Here is a 19,410-nt window from a genome sequence, read left to right as displayed (position 1 = left end):
AAAAAAAAAAGCGCACTAACTATGGAGGAATATGACAAGATACAAAAATATATCCCCTGGATACACACCTGGAGTCAGTCCCCCAATGCATTGCATAAATTTTAGCCAGATGTCCTCTGAGAGTTCTCCTGGTTCGCATCTGAATTCGACCCACCGGGTCAATGTTGGCTGTGATCTGAAAACAGTGACAAGATTACATGCATTCAAATGTTATCTGTGTTACAGGTAACTTTCATTCAATGGGGATTTCCACTGAGTCATGTCAGACTAGCTGCAGTTCTGACATGCAGCAGATATTTCAAAGTAATGTAATCATTAAATGGAAAATCCTCAATAAGTTTATGAAACCAAGGCTGCTTGGTTACAGGTATTTATATCTTGTAGAAAACGACAGTGTTATTTTAGAAAAGGCTACCTATACAACTTTATGGTCACGTGAAGTTTACAAATGCAGTTTCGAAAGTGTCTGGGTCAGTTAATTCTGACAGCTAAGACAATTTTGGGTAACTCATTACATGCGTTTTTGAGGCAAGAAACACCCTGGTTGGACAGAGGCACGATATGAGTGTTAGGGCGAAAGGCAGTATAGCTCCACTTCCACATTTTCAATAGTTATTTTTTGTAATTCACTGAGATTTAGAAAGTTACAGAGGCAGGCAATAACTCGTATAAATGAGCTGTGCTAAATTAAGACAAATCTGGCCTGGAGTTCCCCTTTGTTGAAGGCATTTGAAGAGTATAGTTTTAAAGCAAAGCCACTTAAAACAAATACTTTAAATGACTTCATGAAGATATTGGTTAAACGTTATGAGGCAAGGTTGGTTTAATCCTAATTTTAAAAACACAGATTTCAAAAAGTTAAATAACTGGAAGAGCAGCCTGGTTTGAGAAGTACTTCTAAAAAGATTATTTCGTAAAGCGCTTCAAAACGGAGGGTACAAAGTGCTGCAGACTCACAAATCTGATTAGCTACTTGTAATTTATGCGGCATGAATTGCCCTCCAACACCGTTTACCTGCTGGAGTGCTTTGAAACATTTATAATACAGATGTCAACAGGGTTTAATTTACATTTTCCATGGGCTGCTGCAGGTTGCCATTTTGCCCGTGGACCTTTATGGTGATATCGGAGGTTGCACTTCATGTCCACAGCTCCATTTACCTCATTTGTTTTACACTTCCTAGGTAATAACAGCACCCCCCCCCCCCCCAATGGATTTCACTGTACTCACTTTCAAAGTAATAATCACCTACCTGTGCCAGAGTGGCATCGGCACAAACTTTTCTGGCATCCTGAAAGAAAAGGAAAACTGAATCACAAACAGAATCACAGACCATGCTGAGCAATTATGTCAAATCCCATTAACGAAAATGTTCAGCGCAAGTGAGTAGTGATTAGGAAGGTTGCTACAGTCCAAGGGAGCATTGCTTTAAATGTTCTTAGAACCACTTTAAGAATTAAGAAAGCTAGTTTGCTGGGTTGCAATGCACCTGTCCCTTTATCTCAGGACAGATTGGAACAGCTCATTAATGTACTCTTCCTTAACCCACTTTCAACCTCCACCGGTATTGTACTGCTCAGAGAATGCATTTCACATCTCTGGCTGCGCTCCGTCTGGACGGAGTTTACAAAGCACAAAAGACCCTGTTCATTGTCCGATAGCGTGAGAAGACATGTATTTACATACTCATTCCAGAGAGCTTATAAACGGACATCCTCTAACATGAACAGATCTGGCTACAGAACTAAGACTGTCAATTTAAGGAGTGCAGAACCTACCTATAAACTGAAATAAATGTACTGTATACACAGAGTTATAGGAAGATATGGCCAATATTTTTATTTGCTCCCCACATTTACACGTTTCCTCACTGAATTAAGGGGGAAAAAAAACCACTCAGACCAATGGATCTACCTTTGGCTCAAAGAGGTATCGGAGTATATACACAGGAATTAACACCACGTAATCCAATGGGCTGAAAACGTCACCACATAGAAACAAAGGCAGCAATGAACCAGATCTTGTTTCTGAAGCTAAAACATTTCTTGAACATTTGGGATCATTCACAAGCACATTGATACTTTTGATGTCATGCACTACTAGTTCTTGAATCAGCCCACCGGCGGTGTCAGTCAGATTAGGGCTGAGGTGATTGACAGAGCATTTCCCAAGCAGGGGCTCGTTATTGTATTTGATGTGCTTGCCTCTTTTGGGCTGTAGTTAGTCTGGTGCACATAGCAGGTTACAAAATGCAAGCCATTAGACGAGTTGAATAAAGGCGGAAGCTACATTTGTTGATGGATTAGAAAGCCGTTTGCACGTGAGTGGGGTAAATTCAGAAAGAAATATTCAGAGTAGCCTAGCACATTAGATTTTGTCATCCTGTATCGGGAGTAACAATCCACGTCTCAGGGAAAGACTAGGACCAACAAGCCAGTTCTGTTGTAGTACTAGTAAAAACAAACAAAAAAAACACAAAAAAAAGGTAGTCTATTTACTGTATCAGAAAAGTTACCCCATTTCTGTCGAAATTTTTTACAAATGTATACGTTTATTTGGCACAACTGATGCACGTTGTTTGCTGATGACTTGTGTTGTCAATCAAAATTTGGTATTAGCGCTCCTAACAGAAAGGGGAACAACTAGCTCTAAATCTACTTGTTAATTGCCCTGCAAGAGGTTTCCTCTTGTGGGTGGGTGAGAATTGCCCCCCCCCCCCCGCCCCCACCCGCTGCGAGCTGCGCAGGAAAAAATAGAATGGCAATTAACAGATATCATTGCCATTTTATTCCCCCCCCCTCCCCGCAGCAGCCCCCACCAGCCCAGAAACATGCTGGGCATATTCTCTACTGCTGGCAACAGAGAACTGACTCTGCTTTCGGCAGCACAGTACAGGAGCAGTGCCTAACAGGGATGCTCCAAAGTGCGCATGTCATCTTGGCTGGCTGCTTTGCACCGGCCAAAGTTACCTGCGCACTTTGAAGCTGTCCACTCAGCTGTCCAAGACAGCCAGGTGGAGACCAGATACAGGCCTTCAGAGCCTGAAGGAGCATCCAATCCAGGCGCTTCTTTCATGCTGGTTAACAGCAAGAGAGCAGCTCCTGGATTGGTTAGAGGAGCTCTTCCAGCATTAGACAGCAGAAGCACACGGAAGAGGAGGACGTGCAGTACGTAGATAAGTGCCTTTTTAAAGAAAAAGAAAAAACATGTTTAATGTTTGTGTAATGCATGTGTCTAATGTTACGTACATGTTTAGTGCACATAAGTGTGTAGTGCATTAACAAATAGTGTGTGTTATAGTGTTAGTTGGGCTTTAGGGCGGAGGGGTGGTTTACGTTGGGGTTTTTGAGGGAGTGTTTTTATTTTAGAGAAGTGGTGGGGCACTTCACTCGCCCCACCACTTTAAAAAGGTACAAGCAGCAGCTGTCCGATTTACCAGATTAAGGTTTACACTGGCAAATGCAGTGGAAGCCTATGCTGAGTGAGGTGTGCAGAACATAAATCAGATATAAACTCATTTAAACCTTATGGTGTCAACTTAGTACTGAAAATGTGAACACAGGGACATGTATATTTTACGTAGTTGTGAAACTTTACCATTAAGGTCCTAAAAATACATAAACTAAAGGCATTATCGTTTCTTGTATAGTGCCTGCTGCTACAGAACTTAACCTCTGGCAATTACGAATGAAAAATGTAGATTTGAGAGCACCAAGGTCTGACAGCCTAAACAACAATGTCATCTTCCCTTACTTGTATCAACGTGTCTAGGTGTTCAGGGGGGTGAGTGAGTTGAGTCTCCATTCCCATTTAACAACCTTCCTCTCAGAAGACTTTCAAGTTAAGTGTAATTTACAGTGGTCGATTTGGGGTAAAAATCCGGGGGGGAAATGTACATAATTCACAGTAGAAAATAAAAGAAAAAAAAAAAAAAAAAAAGATTTGTGGATTTGGTGATGGGAATTATGGTGCAGGGAGAGTGAGTCGTCTAATCTACAGAAGGTTTTCTAAATACAGTGGATAAATACTGGGTAGGCCATGGTCTCTTAAATCCACGAGACATTAAAGAAGACCTAAAAAAGCTTCAGTTCCAGTGGATTGTATCAATATACTTATGGTAGGTGAGCCTCAAAACTTTTTTTTTTTTTTTTTAATTAAAATTAAAAGCAAAGACACGGGCACCCATAACAGACAGACCATTAAACCCCATTTTTGCCACCCAGGTCTGATGAATACATTATTTTTTTTAAATCCATGCCAGACACATGCAGAGGCACGCATTCAAAGAGGTGTGCATACACAAACTTCAGTGACCTGGTTAAACAATGGTGCCTATAGGCCTAGAAGTTCAAGAGTGACTGTGGTGGCAAAAAGCAACACAAAAAAACGTTACCAGAACATCCAATTGAGGGCGTACATTAAACAGTACTTTAAAAAACCACCAGTAAAAACATTAACCACTGTACAGATCCCTTCACTGAAAGGCCACAAATAGTACCTTAACAGTGTTAGGCAAAATTTGAATTGTAGTTGGGGGGGTGAATAAAACGTAATGTGAACTATCTGAACAGCTCATGGCCCTTAACAGAAGCCTTAGCAAACTGTCTGCATTAAAACAGATAATTAAGCTGCCAGGAGACCTACCTTTTTGACAGCCATAACATCAAAGATCCACCATCCTGACAGTCACCTCAGCATGTGAAATTAGTGAATTCTGGAAATATGTAGAAGGAAAGCTCCTGGATTAAATGGCACTAAATCTTTTGACGGAGATTCCTAGGTACAGCAAGGCCTCTGAATAATCTACAAAGGGTTCTACAGAGAAAGTTATAGAACACTTCAATGTATCTGGCTGATATGTCAATAAACTAATCTGTTTTTCCAAGTCACTAAAGTAATGGGTGGTGCGCTAGATCTGACAAAACATTACACCTCCTAAATTACATGAGATCTCATCAAAAAGATGCTTGTCAACAATATGTAGATACAAGTTCCCTTTGTGGATTGCTGCTTGAGCCAAGAAAAAAAAAAAAATGAAAAAAAAAAAAAAAGAGGACTTCCTTAATTCACTTTAGGCAAGACTTGATGAAGCAAGACAAAAAGAGCCCAGAATAAAGCGAAAGACAGAAGGTTCTCCTCTCGCTAAAGCCTACAATGACAAACTGTGACCAGTAATTCTTAAAAAATAAATTCTAGTAGAAATCTTCGTAGCTAACTGAACTTGTGTGAAGACCATCCAAAACCTCTGAATCAGACAGCTCCGCAACTGAGAGTGGAATGAGGCATAGTTCTGACTGCTCAGATATAGGCCCCACTTGAACTAAACAGAACAGGGAAGTGGGCACACCCGGACTCTGGCCAAATCTAAAGGATAAGCGGATAAGAACCAAGAAGAGCTGCTGAAATCATGCAGCAATTTACCAGCCTGCAACATGAAAATCACTTTTGGAACAAGTGTGGAAGGAACGGGTGGGGAATGAAAGAGGAATGAGCCGAAACATCACTACTCAAAATATCCAGAATCCCAGATCAATGAACCTCCAAGGATGAAAGCCATAGATAACCTCAGACCGTCATCAAAAGGGATAGAACAACTTCTTTGTGAATCCACCAGCCATGATGGGCTGCAGTGAGACTAAGGTGATATTCTGCCTGAACAGTCTAGCTCTCATTACCACTAAATATCTCACATCCAAAAATATCTGTAAAGTGGTAACCTATGAATCACTAAAGGTCTTTGAGTTGACAAACAAATTACATGAACCCAAAGCCTGGTGGTTTACAATTACCAGAAGAATGCTGAAATTCCGTTTGAGAAAAAAGCTTTTAACTGCAAATGAATTTCCTAAACACTGCTAAGGTAGTAAAAGCTCTTCAATGAGCTTTCTATTCCCAAGGCAGCATTGCTATCTTTCTTCAGTGAAAGGTTTAGAGATGACCCTAGTACCTACTTTGATGAAGATTTCTCATGTTTCCATTGTAGCATCTTCGTAGTACATTAGCACCTTACTCTTTACTGAAGAATTAATTAGGAATTTCTCTTTAATGAAGAATGACTCTAATGAATATTCATGAAGAATTACTCTTTAAAAAAAGAATTAAAAAACAAATGCGCCAAATCCCAAAGGCTCTTACTTTTGAAAATGTCTGAAGTTAATTCCAGATATGGGAGCACCTATACTTAAATAACTATTCAATGCCTTCTTACAGTTAGGCCATATCCCTTTAGAATCGCAAAAAAGTGCTCCAGTGAACCTATTGCAAATAAGGAATTAAACAGATAATCTTGCACCAACTTCCATCTTTCTCTAGCTCACTAAACTATTGCAAGATGTCTTTAAGCAACAACTGCAGTCTTCTTGGAAATGTACAAGTAGAGTTCAGCCAGTTCAGGGGGGGAAATAATCTGCCTCCTGGCTCCGATTGCAGAGCTCTGTAAGTGACCAAATCTAAACGGCCTCATTGCAATTATTCTATCATATCTCTCTAGCATTTGGCACAACACTATCCTAATTCAACACTAGACAGATATGTAAAAGAGGACAGGGTCTTCTCTGGATTATCTGCTTCCAGTAAAGGATAAATACCAAATGGGTTGGGTAACAAACTTTGCTTCAGCTGTATAAATTGTGAAGTATGGGGCACCTCTTGGTTTGTCACTTGGCTTAGCCCTAACCTTTAGGTTAGCCCTCTTGCTAATGTAATTTCTAGTCAGACACTACAACATTTCACCTATGCTGGCAAACACCCAAATTTACCCAGATTTTCTGAAGATTACTGCAGCTAATCTCAATTCTGCTTTTTGAAAGCCTGCCTTACTGCTTTGTATTTATAAAAAAAATAAAAAAAATCAATCAAGCTTAAGTTCTTTCAGCTGATCGCGGAAAGACAGATGCTTGCACGGCTCATTTGTTTTGGTCCTAGTCCTACTCATGGCAGAATAGTAATACATTTGGGCATCTTCAAAGAACTTACTTTTGAACCAGTCAGTGGAACACAAAGCTATATTCTCACCTGCATGAGCGTTCCTGAATACTACATTTAGGTAACATTTGTTTTAACATAATTTTTCATTCAGGAACTCAAGTTAAAGTGAAGGTGCATTTAAGTTTTCTGTGCCCCCAAGTTGTTGAATTCCTTCACTTTACAGTTATGACCTCAAAACAATATCTGAAAGTTCTTAATCAAGACTCATTGTTTTACAGTACTTTTTAAAATGCATAAACAGGCCAGTTTCATAATTCCATTGTTTGCTAGCACAGCAGAGGGCATATGCAACTACTGCTCTTTTACTGTACTGAACATGGTACTACGAAGACTTGACTCAACCCCATAGTCTGGCTTTCACAATGTACACACTTGGAACAAATGAATGAACCTGACAAAACTTCATAACAGCACTAAGTAAACCGATGCACATGCATAAAAGCACTTAGTAAATCCATTCAAATGAAGTTCTGGAGACTGCTGGACACAATGAAAATAAGACACTCCGGATGTTCATGGGCTACCACCATTCCTGATCCTACTGTACGACGTCCTTAGTCTGCAGTGCTAAATGAAAAGTGAACTGTTTTGTGACAGGAATTGTTTCTACCAAGGTGTAAAAGTCCACAACACAATGAAAAAAGGATTAGAAGACAGTCCTCCTGTAGTTTTACTCTCCTTTTCAAAAGGACAAAGGCTCTACTCCTGCATCCTTAAGAACTTTGATAAAGGTAACTGACTGGACTGAAAGAACATTTAGTTTTGCTTAGCAAGATAAACTTGTAAAGCAAGGATGTCACATTGAGAAGACAGACCAGAAATTCTTAGTGAAAGTGAATTTAATAACCAACGAACCATCAAGGTGGTATTACATTTTGATAATAACACAACAAATAAGTAGCCGCACCAGTAATGAACTTAAGTTGAGGCAGAATGGAAGCAGATCAATTGCCAAAACAGACCATTCCACTAACTTTACCAAACGTGAGAATATTCATAGGAGTTTATTAAATGGACCGGTAACTATCCTTCCCTTCAAAAGGAAAGTCAGCTTCTCTATTAAGGGCTATGGGGCAACTTGGCAAGCTTTCTGCAAACACCTTTTCAAGCAAAAGTGTTGCTTAGCACAAGGACCAACTGTCCAACACTAGAAAATAAGCACAGAAACCAGAAATATGTAATGCAGAGGTAACAATTCTGTGCATACCAGTTACAGAAATTCTAACTCACAGCAGTTGCAGAGAAACTGACTAGTGGGATGAGAAAAGAGAATTAGCAGAGGGAGTGTGAAGCCCTGCCTATTGACAATCTAGGGAGGATTGGTATTGAGTAGAAGTTGTTTGGATCTTTGGTGAAGATGCCCATTTATGTAATGGAGAGACTTGTCTAACTTTGAAAGGTGTCAGAAACCATGTCATGTTCGGAGAGGAGTTGGGGGTTCAGCAAAAAGGGAGCTACTGACCATTTAATTTGGCTTTGAAGATAGGTTACAGTTTTTTCTTGCTGGTCGCAGTACAGACATAATATCAGATAAAGGAATTTGTCACCATCTTCTTTCAGTGGGTCAGTTCTTTTGAGAACCAGTTTGATTTTTTTGGTCTTAGGGTTTTAGGGGCGAGGTCATTGATCCAACATATAAACTGATCTGGTCATTATGGCTAGGAGAGGAGCAGGCCGCATGAAATTAGTCAAATTCCTCAGGTTAATCAGGGGCTCGTCTTGATAGGCGATGGTGGCAGACATGCAGTGCGGAGTTCCACATAGGCAAGCCCCCACAGGCACAAAAATACTTGGGCACATATTGGGTACCCAATGTTGGATACATTTGCACTTTTCTGTAAATTTGGAATAATGGTAGCCAGGTGAGATATCCTACAAAAGGAGGGGAGGTGAGAGGTGGGGGAAGAGACCACCCGACAGTGGGAGACTAATATGGACTGCTGCATGAGAGTGGAGGATCTAATATTCATAGCATGATGATACACTAGTAAATTTGCTAAGGTATGGGATCTGTGGAGGGGGAATCGGAGCAGAACGGTCCTAGGACTGACTCACAGGGAGCGTTTGTTAGAGACTAAGGCACCATATTTAGTCACAAAAGGATTCTAAATCAGACACCAGGGATAAATAATGTATGATGTAGCTAAAGTATGAGACCTAATCGGATCGTTAGAAATGTTAGCCACAAGTTGGGATTTTTTTTGGGGGGGGGGGGGGGGGGGTGTTTGAAGAGGTTCCTGCAATGTTATGTACTTGTTTTGTACACAGAGTTTAAAAAACATAAGGCTAATCAATCATTTAAGTTTCAAAAGTCCCTAATCCATACTTTTGGTCTTGTGGGGTAGCCTTTATAACCAAAATAATTAAGAACATGAGTGGTCTGAACAATAAACTGGTAGGATAAATGTAAAATTCACGTTGTCTTTTTTCACTCTAATCAGGTTTAGTGCAGCTCCTTTACTGTGAGTCGGAGCTGGCCAACATTGGCTGAGATTGCGGTTTTCAAGACAGGATACAATTCTCAATACTTTAGGGTCTGATTCATCACCCTAGTGAGGGGAGGAGGAGAAGAAAAAAGAAAAAAAAAAAAGAGAGATTGATTAGGTGCAACGTGATCAGGGTATGGTCGGTCGTAATAAATTCTATTGAAAGATGTTCAAACTGTGATCATTGCTCTTTTGTTATAGCTTTGCAATTTATCTAGTCTTTTGAAGATGGTGGGCACTCTTCTGTCCTAATGGGTAAAGAAAGGACTATTAAGTACCTATATGGCACCAGCTTCTATATGGGTAGGTTGTCAGAAACCTTTAATAGGTTTGCGTTACAGTAGGTCTAGAATGTGTTGTAAGATTAGATCGACAATCTAAAGGTCGCCCTTTATGATGGATTTCCATTTTGCACAAGCTGTAGGGATTTATCTTTTTGTGCAGACTGACATTTACTGCTTCTGCTCTCAGTGGTAGAGATGGGTGCTTTAAATCAGTCATTTGATGAATTGATATTTGGGAGTCCTTACAAGTTCTTAAAGATAAACAGATTTAAGATGTTGGAGGGAGATTGAGGCAACAGAATGGTCTAGCTGAAGGCTAGATGTGTTGGGTGGGCTCCGCGAATACTGTGGACTATGGGATATTGGGTTTGTAATGTAGTTTGTGCACTTGCAGCATTTCAGAGTCAGGTTTCGTCTTATGCGTATAATACCGAAGGGCTCCTTTGACATCCAATTGTGAGGAGCCCTTTTTGATACGGACTCTGGCTGAGGAATGGATACAGGGCATTCTAGTCTGGTTCAAGTGGAACTAGGGAAACCACTTTAGGAAGAAATCTAGAGTTAGTTTGAAGGATAACCCTATCCTTATGTACTTGGACCAAGGGTTCTTCTAAGGTTAGTGCCTGGACCTTACTGACACACTGTAGAGAAGTGATGGCAATTAAAAGTGTCATTTTCCAGGAGAGGAACTGAGGGGGGACATGAGTGGGGAGTCTTAAAAGGGAGACCCATTTGTCTTGTGAGTACGATATTGAGGTTCCATGACTGAGCTGGTGGATTAGGACTTACTCTTTGGAGGCTTTTCAGGAAAGCATTGACAACTGGAATTTTGAAAAGGGATATATGGTCTCTATTCAATAGGTAAGCAGTCATAGCTGCTTGATAGTGCTGGATGAAAGTGAAGCTAAGTCGTAAGTTTGTAGATGCAACAGGTAGCAGACAATAACCTGCATGCAGCTGTGAGTGGAATATTTTTCGAGTGACAGAAGTGAGCAAATTGTTTTTATTTGGCCGCATAGCGTGGGTGTACGCCAGGGGTCTCCAACCTTTTCTGTAACAGGAGCTACTTATGTTTAATAAATAATTGAGCAGAGCTACTGATATTAGTGTTGTATGTGCAACACTGCGTTAAGGGCCATCCTATGCAAGACTGCCAGCAGTGATCACCTGAGCGACTGGACTCCCGAAATTCAGGTACCCCAAGCTTCCTCCAGAATGGCATCCCTGTTTCTCCATGGTACTGCATAAGAAGGTCCGCCTGTTTGGAAGCCTCTTGTGCGGAACCACTGAGTGCTCCTGTAGTGTTGTGGACCATGGTTGGCAGGCCCAGACGGGTGCTACTAAAATGAGTGTGAGGCACATCGGGTGCAGCCTCTGAACCACAAATGTAAGCAGCAGGAGAGGAAGAAAAGCACAGGTAAGTATCTCTGACCAGTTCATCCTTTGAGTATTGCCTTTGGATTGTGCCTGTGGAAGGATAAGTTACTTACCTGTAAATCCTAGTTCTCTTCCAGGGGTATCCTCATCAAATTCATAAACACTGAATATTCCTGCCCATGAGCGGGGACCCCGGAGCATATACAAACACACATGCATATATATGTGAAACATATGAAAAATAATACTCTAGTAGAGAGTTTCAATACCAATATAATATATACATGTGTAAACAGTAATGCAGGCTGTTTTTTTAATTTTCTTTTTTTGGAAAACCTTCAATTTAAAAAAGGTACAAACTTTTTGTAATTCAAGCATAAGGCATAGAATATATAAGAAATCTATAATAAAACAGAAAAAAACTACATTGAAAATAAAAGCATTATTAGCCAATAGGCTGAATGCAGGTTAACACAGCAGAATAAAAATAAAAAAACTGACACTGTGCCTTTAAGACCCTGAGCACCTCCAGTATCCCACCATGCCTCAGGAGTGAGTGAGGGGACAGTTGGTTCACAGTTAGGTCAGTACTTTTTCCCCTGGTGACAAGGAGACATAGAAGAAAACAAATCGGTAATGCTGCACTTCTAAAAATCACGTCCGGGGAGGCGGGTGGGTTGTTTATGACTTAGATGAGGATACCCCTGGAACAGAACTATGATTTACAGATAAGTAACTTATCCTTCTCTTCCAGGGGATCCTCATCAATAGTCAAACATTGAATAGATTAGCAAGCCCATCCCACACCCCTGCGGACGGAGTGATAGAAGTGCAGGCAACGTACTTTTCTTATGCAAATACATTTCTTAAAGAAGCCTGACCCACTTGGGTGTCTGTCTTGGCATCTGAATCTAGAAAGTAATGCCTGGTAAAAGTATGTACGGATCTCCATGTGGCAGCTTTGCAAATTTCTGAGATGGGCACAATCTTAAGAAGGGCTGCAGTTGCTGCTTTCCCTCTCATGGAGTGGGCTTTAGGTTTAGCAGACAATCGCTTGTTAGCCAATTGATATGCAGTCACAATACACGAAACTATCGATCTGGAAATATTCTGTTTCAAGGCCACTCTTCAGCTTCTCATATGTCCATAATTAACAAATAAGTGAACAGATTGTCTGATTGATTTAGTCTTATCAAGATAAAATGTGAGTACCCTCTTAAGGTCCAGGGAGACCAAGGCTTTCTCCCCCGGAGTAACAGGTTTAGGAAAGAATGTTGGAAGTGATATTGTTTGGTTCATGTGGAAGTCTGACACCACCTTAGGCAAAAACAATGGGTGGGTTCTTAGAACTACTCTGTTATTGTGGAAAACCTTGAAGGTTTCCCTTGAACATAGAGCCTGAATCTCAGACCTTTCTAGCCGAGGTAATGGCAACCAGAAAACCTGTCTTCTACGTAAGGTGTTGCAAAGAAGCTTTGTGGTTGGGCACAAAAGGAGCGGCCATAAGTCTAGACAAGACCACATTCAATTCCCATGGAGGTGAGGGTTTCCGAATTGGTGGAAAAAATATTTTCAAGCCCTCTAAGAAATCCTTAACCACTGGCATAGTGAAGAAAGACTTGAGAGGGTGACTTACGATAAGCTGTAATGGCAGATAAATGTATCTTAATGGAGGAAAACTGCTGCCCTGACTTCGCAAGATGCAACAGGTAAGGTAAGATAACCTCCTCCTGGGCCAAAATAGGATTGTAATCATGCTGCCGGCACCACATGTAAAACCTCTTCCATTTGAACGCATAGAAACGTCGTGTCGATGGTCTTTTAGACTCCTTTAAAAATATCCATGCATTCCTGCGAGAGTCCTAGATGCCCATACTGCAGGAATTCAGGAGATATGCTGTCAAGGTCAGCGAGGGAAGGTTGGGATGCAGAATTGCCCCACCCTAATCTGTGGAGAAGATCTAGTCTGCACGGCAGGCTCTTGTGAGGTTGTTCTGACAACTGGAGGAAATCTGTGTACCAGTATTGCTGAGGCCGTTCTGGGGCTGTGAGTATCATCCTCGCTTTGGACCTGTAAACTTGATCACCATAGGTATCAGGGGGAATCGGTGGAAAGGTTTGGAGAAATGTCCCTGGCCAGTCTATCAACAGGGAATTCCCCTTCGTCCCTGGACAGTAGAACCTGGATGCAAAGTCTGGGCAGTTTTTGGTGACGTCGTCTGCAAACAGGTCTATTTGAGGCTGACCCCACCGTTAAAAAATGTCTGCTACGACATTGTTGTGAAGCACCTAGTCGTGGGAATCTATTAGACTTCGACTTAGGTTTTGTTCTCCCTGAAGGTGGCCCGCTGTGAGAGACATCCTCCTCTCTATTAGCCAGTGCCAGATGGTCTGAGACTCTTAAGACAGAGGACGAGATCTTGTCCCCCCCCCCCCTTGTCTGTTCAGATCATACAGCGAGGTTGTATTGTCCGTTTGGACCAGAATGGACTTTCCCTTGAGAGATGGAGCAAAAGACTTGAGAGCCAGATGCACTCCGTTCCTTGTTGGACCATAGGCCCTGTGCTTGAAGGGGCCCCAGGTGAGCTCCCCAGCCTTGTAGTGATGCATCAGTTACAAAGATCTCAGAAGGAGTGCTCTGGTGAAAAGAAACTCCCACCAACAGGTGTTGACGGAGAATCCACCACTGTAATGATGCCTGTGCCACAGTTGAAAGTTATTCTGTTTTCCCATTTGGCTGTGCATTGACTCCACTGATCCTCAAGATTCTCTTGAAGAGGTATCATGTGCAATCTGGCGTTCGGGACAATGAAAATGCAGGAGGCCATGGAGCCCAACAGAGATGCTATTTGACGGACCGTAGGCCTCAGTGTGGAGAAGTGTGCAGCACTTCTACGCTATTGAGGATAGTCGTTCCTCGAAGGATACACTCTTTCTAGATTGGTACCTAGCATTGCCCCCCCCAGGTAATGGAGAGTCCGAGTTGGAGTGAGATTGGACTTTTGGAAATTAACTTGCAGACCCAGAGAACTGAAGGTGTTCAGAACTATGTTGAGATGATTCACTGTCTGCTCTGCAGTGATGGCTTTTAGCAGCCAATCGTCTAGGTATGGATAAATAAAGATTATATTTTTTCTCAAGTGCACCTCTATTGTTGCTACATATTTGGAGAATGTCCGAGGGGCTGATTTTAGCCCAAAAGGCAGCACCTTGAACTGGTAGTGTTGTGATGCCACTACGAAGCAAATACATTTTCGGTGCTTTGCTATGACCGGGATGTGAAAGTACGCATCCTGTAGATCTTTGGAGCACATCCAGTCCCCTCGATGTAGCTGAGGGAAAATCCGGTGAAGGGCCAGCATTCTGAATTTTTCTTTTCGGATGTATTTGTTCAGATGCCTCAGATCTAAAATGGGTCTGAAAACTCCTTCTTGGCCTTTCTTTTATACTAGGAAATATCGGGAGTCCAGTCCTTTTCCTCTTTGGGAAGATGGAACCTTCTCTATCGCTCTTTTTGCAACAGGATGTGAACTTCCTTTCGTAGTAATGACGGGTGAGCACACTTTGTCCTCCTTGGGACTTGAAACAAAGAGAATATCCATTCTCTACAAGGTTCAGCACCAATTTGTCTTTTGTTACGGTGTGCCACTCGTGTACGTAATTCGTAATACTCTTCCTTCCCTCCTCCTCCCCCTCCCCCCCACCCCAAGGCAGGTTCAGGATGCAGTGTTGTGCTTCCTGTTTTAAACCTGTAAGGCTTAGCCACGTGGACCTCCTTGCACAAATGCCATGTGCGTAGCCATGAGCTGCCAAATCTGCCCCATCTGCAGCAGCACTGATAACCTGGTTGGACACCAAACTCTCCCCTCCTGAAGGATCCCTTGGAAATCTTGCCTATCCTCCCTAGGCAACTGTTCTACAAACCTGTTCAGAGAGTCCCACAAAGTACTGTCGTAACTTCCCAACACAGCAGAGGCACTGGAGACCTTCATGAATGCTGCAGAGGTCCCACACGTTTCTGTCCAATGAATCCAAATGTTTGCTCACCTTATCTGGAGTGACAGTTGAGGACTATGCCACCAAATTAGTCTTACGGGCAGCAGGTAAAATCACAGTCTGGTGGTGGATCAACTCTGAGAAACAAAGGGTCCTGGTCTGGGCTTTATACTTTTTGAATATCCTAGCCGGAGATGAACGTAGGCTAGCAGGAGTCAGAAATGTGTCCATAGCCTGTTGTAGAAGACCAGGCACCAGTGGTAATAACTGTCTGGACGAGGCGCAATGATGTAGAGTCTCAAAAATTAGTCTGTTCTGGAACGTCTATATTAAGTTTCTGGGCCCCTCTAACCTCGTTGAAGGTTGTAATATCGTCCACTGGCAATACTCTTGCCGGAGGGGAGTTAGTCAGGGTTGGCGAATAATCTTTGATGGAAGACTCCGATGCCGTCGACCATGAAGGAGACCTGCATTGTCGTGATCTAGAGGATCCAGATATAGACCGACGTCTGGATCGCAATCTACTCCTGGTGGGTGATCTTGACTGGCTGCGCCGGAGTCTAGGACTGGGCCGATGTTGGCCTTGTGCGCTCGGCGGGCGTCGTTGGTGAAGGCGTTCGTGGCAACTACGCAGATGGTGCATAAAGGCGTGAATATTGAGTCTGAAGAAGCCAGTGTCTTGTTAAGGCTTTCCAACCACCTCGGAGACAAGTTTATAGGTGAGAGGTGTCCTAGCGATGATGCTCTTGATGCCCCTGATGACCCACTCTGAATAGTGACCACCGGACCTTGGTGAGGAAGAGCAGTCTCAGAAGTCTGTTGCAGTCCTGTAGATGACTTCTGAGGGGGGCTGGTACGTAGAGCAGCTCTTTGCGAGACAAGTGTCACAGGTGATGGTTGTCTCGATGTCGATCAACGTTGCACTGTCTGAGATCTGCGAGTTCCTGACGTCAAGCGAGACTTCCCCAACTTCTCAGGTCTCGACGTCGAATGCCTCGATGAGTGGTGGCCGGTTGCTGGAACATGCTTCGATGTTGTGTCTTGACATCGAGCGATGGGTCGACGGCGACGAGTATCTCAACACCGCATGATGCGGGGACCCCAACCTTGTTCGAGGCCGACTTCAACGGTGGGTGCCCCGACGTCAGAGGATGACGACTGGCCTTAGACGGCGTGTAAGCACTGATGTGCCTGCTCGACATCGATTGGTGTGTGACAGTCAACGGAGAACTATCCAGATGAGGGAGTTGAGTCTTTGACGTCAAGTCTCTCGATGTCACTTGAATTTCCAGCGGCGTGCTCTTCGACATCTGGTGATGCGACAATGGAAGGGATGAGGTCGACAGTGAACAGACAGGAATTTTCCTACCGACTGACATCGATCTGGCTCGCCGCTGTTCCAAAGGGTCTTTAGAAGTCTTCCTAGGTATGAAAATGAATCCTTTCTCTGTCCTTGAGTCCTTTTGGACAGATTCTTACAATGTCTGCAGGTGTCAGGGCAGTGACTCCGAGGCAAACATACTATGAACACAGAGTGTGGGTCTGACTGGGCCTTCTTCCCACAAGCACATTTCACAAAAAGAGAAGGCATATTTGTGAGCTCCCAGAAAAATGAGAGCTCAATGCTCCAAGATCCTCACAGAAGGAGCCAGAAAAAAGAACTGACCTAACTGTGAACCAACTGTCACCTCACTCTCACCCCTGAGGCATGGTGGGATACTGGAGGTGCTCAGGATCTTAAAGGAACGGTGCCATTTTTTTCTTATTCTGCTGTGTTAACCTGCATGCAGCCTATTGGCTAATAATGCTCTTATTTTCAATGTAGTTTTTTCTGTTTTATTATAGATTCCTTATATTTTCTATAACTTCTGCTTGTTGAATTACAAAAAGTGTGTACCTTTAATTGAAGGTTTTACCCCAAAAAAAGGAAAAACTCCAAAAATAAAGCATTTAAGCTGGTTTCTCAACAGACTGCATGACTATTTACACATGTATATATTATATTGGTATTGAAACTCTCCACTAGAGTGTTATTTTTCATATGTTTCGCAGATATATGCATGTGTGTTTGTATATGCTCCGGGGTCCCCGCACGTATGCAGGAATATTCAATGCTTATGACTATTGATGAGGATTCCCTGGAAGTTAAGTCTGGATACATAGATAGACCTTTTTGCAACTGCAGAACACGCAAAATGCCTAAACTGAGGAAGCCCAATTGCTGGAAGACCTGGTGAAGCCTCAAATGGAAAGGCCTCAAAAGAGTAACTGTGGTTCTTGTGGGTGGAGTTCCCACTCGTGGGCTTATTGCCACATCCTGCTGAGGGTCAACAAAATTGTTGTTCACCCCTGGCCTGTATCTCGTTCATATGTGGATTTTGCGTCAGAGAGCCCAGTGCCAGATGTGATGTGCTGTGCTAGCAGAGAGCTCTGGAGAACAAGTCTCCCCCTCGTTTCTGGAAATAAAACACAGCTGTAGTGTTGTCTGTCTGGACAAGAACGACTTTGCCCATGAGATGGGGAAGAAAAGCCTTCAGTGTGAGGTGAATGGCTAGGAGTTCTAAGTAACTGATGTGTTGGCGCTGGTGTCATGGTTCCCAGTGGCCAAGGACAGTCAGATTCTTTAGATGTCAGGAATGGTTTCTGGTTGGCTAGGGTATGACCCTAGGCCAGGAAGAACCCACCACACTAGTCAGGGCAAGTCAGATACACAATTGAATTAACCTGAGCTCACCCTCTGGTAGCTTGGCACTGAGCAGTAAGGCTTAACTTAAGAGGCAATGTGTGAAGTATTTGTGCAACACGCAGGCAAAAACTATAGTGAGACACCACAAAATAAAAACTCCATACAGGATTATACATATATACACACACACACACACATATACATATATATATATATATATATATAAAAAAAAAGAGAATAGAGAACTCTGGGTAGTTCCCAAGTTTAGGTGGAGAGCAGCTCTAGTAAGGAGCACCCTGCAACACCAGCGACACTCTAGATTTGCTCACCTCAAATGTCTGTTTATCTAGCAAAGTTTTTAAGCATTGGATCAGCACAGTGCTATCCACGCCGAGCTAGATAGTGACAAAGTCTTTTGCCATTTGTACAGCAAAGTCTTTAAGCATAGGTTTGACACAGTGTCAACCTTGCCGAGCTGAAAGGGATTTGTTTTGACTTATACTGGGTGCTCCCTTGTGTCTGGACAAAGCTAAACCTCTGATGAGCTCTAATGAGAGCGAAACACGTGTCAGGGGTTGCTTTTACTCATTCCAGGTTGGCTTGGATGGTATTTTACCAGTCCAAAGCTGTAATACTGTGCCTGGAGTGGTAAATGGCTTTTGTCCGAGCTGACCATAGTTACTGAAGTTGTCAGCTGGTTCAGACCATGGCCTTAGGGCAGTGGTGGACAGACACCTGCCTCTGGAGTTTCAGGGTGGCTAAATGGACAGTGTTGGGAGCCTGCGTGGCCAGTGAACTGTGACAATGAGAGGAAGTCTGTACCCACAACCTGAGGGGTTGATGGAAGCTCTTCTACCTCAACATCGAGATGGAGCTGTACTCTGAAGAGTAGGCTTCCTCGTCAGTTGCAGATGCCTCAGCGTGATGTACTCAGCCTCTTTTACACCAAAGAGTTCTACCAGGTCGTCACCACTCCTAAATGACTTCTCCAAGGATCAGGCCCAACCATCACAAAGGGACTTCTTTGATCTGAACGAGTGGTAAGCGTAGAATACAAGCTTGTTAAGTTCAGATGAAAGACAGAGGTTATAGACCTGATGGGGGTCTGCCTGTGGATATTTGAGTGCCACCAAGAACAATATCTAAAAGGTGTTTATTCCATCACCCTTGTGGAATGGAACCAACTGGACATCCCAAGAAAAGAGCGTTCTGGAGGAGGCACCCATAACTCAGATCGATACGAAAATTACCATCTGCTGTATCATGCCAAATCCAGATGAGCTTCATCCACATGAGAATCTTTGAGATATGGAAGTGGAAAGTGGAATTCCCATCAAATTTCAAGATAGCAAACAACTAAGGTTGTATTTGCTTACACACAATCACCTACACACAATCACCTACACACAATCACCTACACACAATCACCTACACACAATCACCTACACACAATCACCTACACACAATCACCTACACACAATCACCTACACACAATCACCTACACACAATCACCTACACACAATCACCTACACACAATCAAAAATATGCCTCTGTTTGCAGGACCCATAGTCAAAGCAGTTCTTAAAGTTTAAA

General features: G+C 42.8%; 1 protein-coding gene across 4 annotated transcripts in view; it reads right to left on the bottom strand.

Annotated features, from left to right (window-relative positions):
- Positions 1-19,410, bottom strand: part of GNB1 (G protein subunit beta 1) — a 360,950-nt gene that overhangs the window by 227,985 nt on the left and 113,555 nt on the right. For all 4 annotated transcript variants that reach the window (XM_069241008.1, XM_069241010.1, XM_069241009.1 and 1 more), the window contains 2 exons: positions 1,254-1,292; positions 69-175 (listed from right to left, as the gene is read on the bottom strand). In XM_069241008.1, coding sequence (XP_069097109.1) covers positions 69-175; positions 1,254-1,292 — 146 coding nt within the window. The remainder of the gene's footprint in view (positions 1-68; positions 176-1,253; positions 1,293-19,410) is intronic.

Source organism: Pleurodeles waltl, chromosome 6 (assembly GCF_031143425.1).
Source record: "Pleurodeles waltl isolate 20211129_DDA chromosome 6, aPleWal1.hap1.20221129, whole genome shotgun sequence".
In the NCBI taxonomy this organism is placed as follows: Eukaryota; Metazoa; Chordata; class Amphibia; order Caudata; family Salamandridae; genus Pleurodeles; species Pleurodeles waltl.
This window is presented reverse-complemented; position numbering and strand designations above follow the sequence as displayed.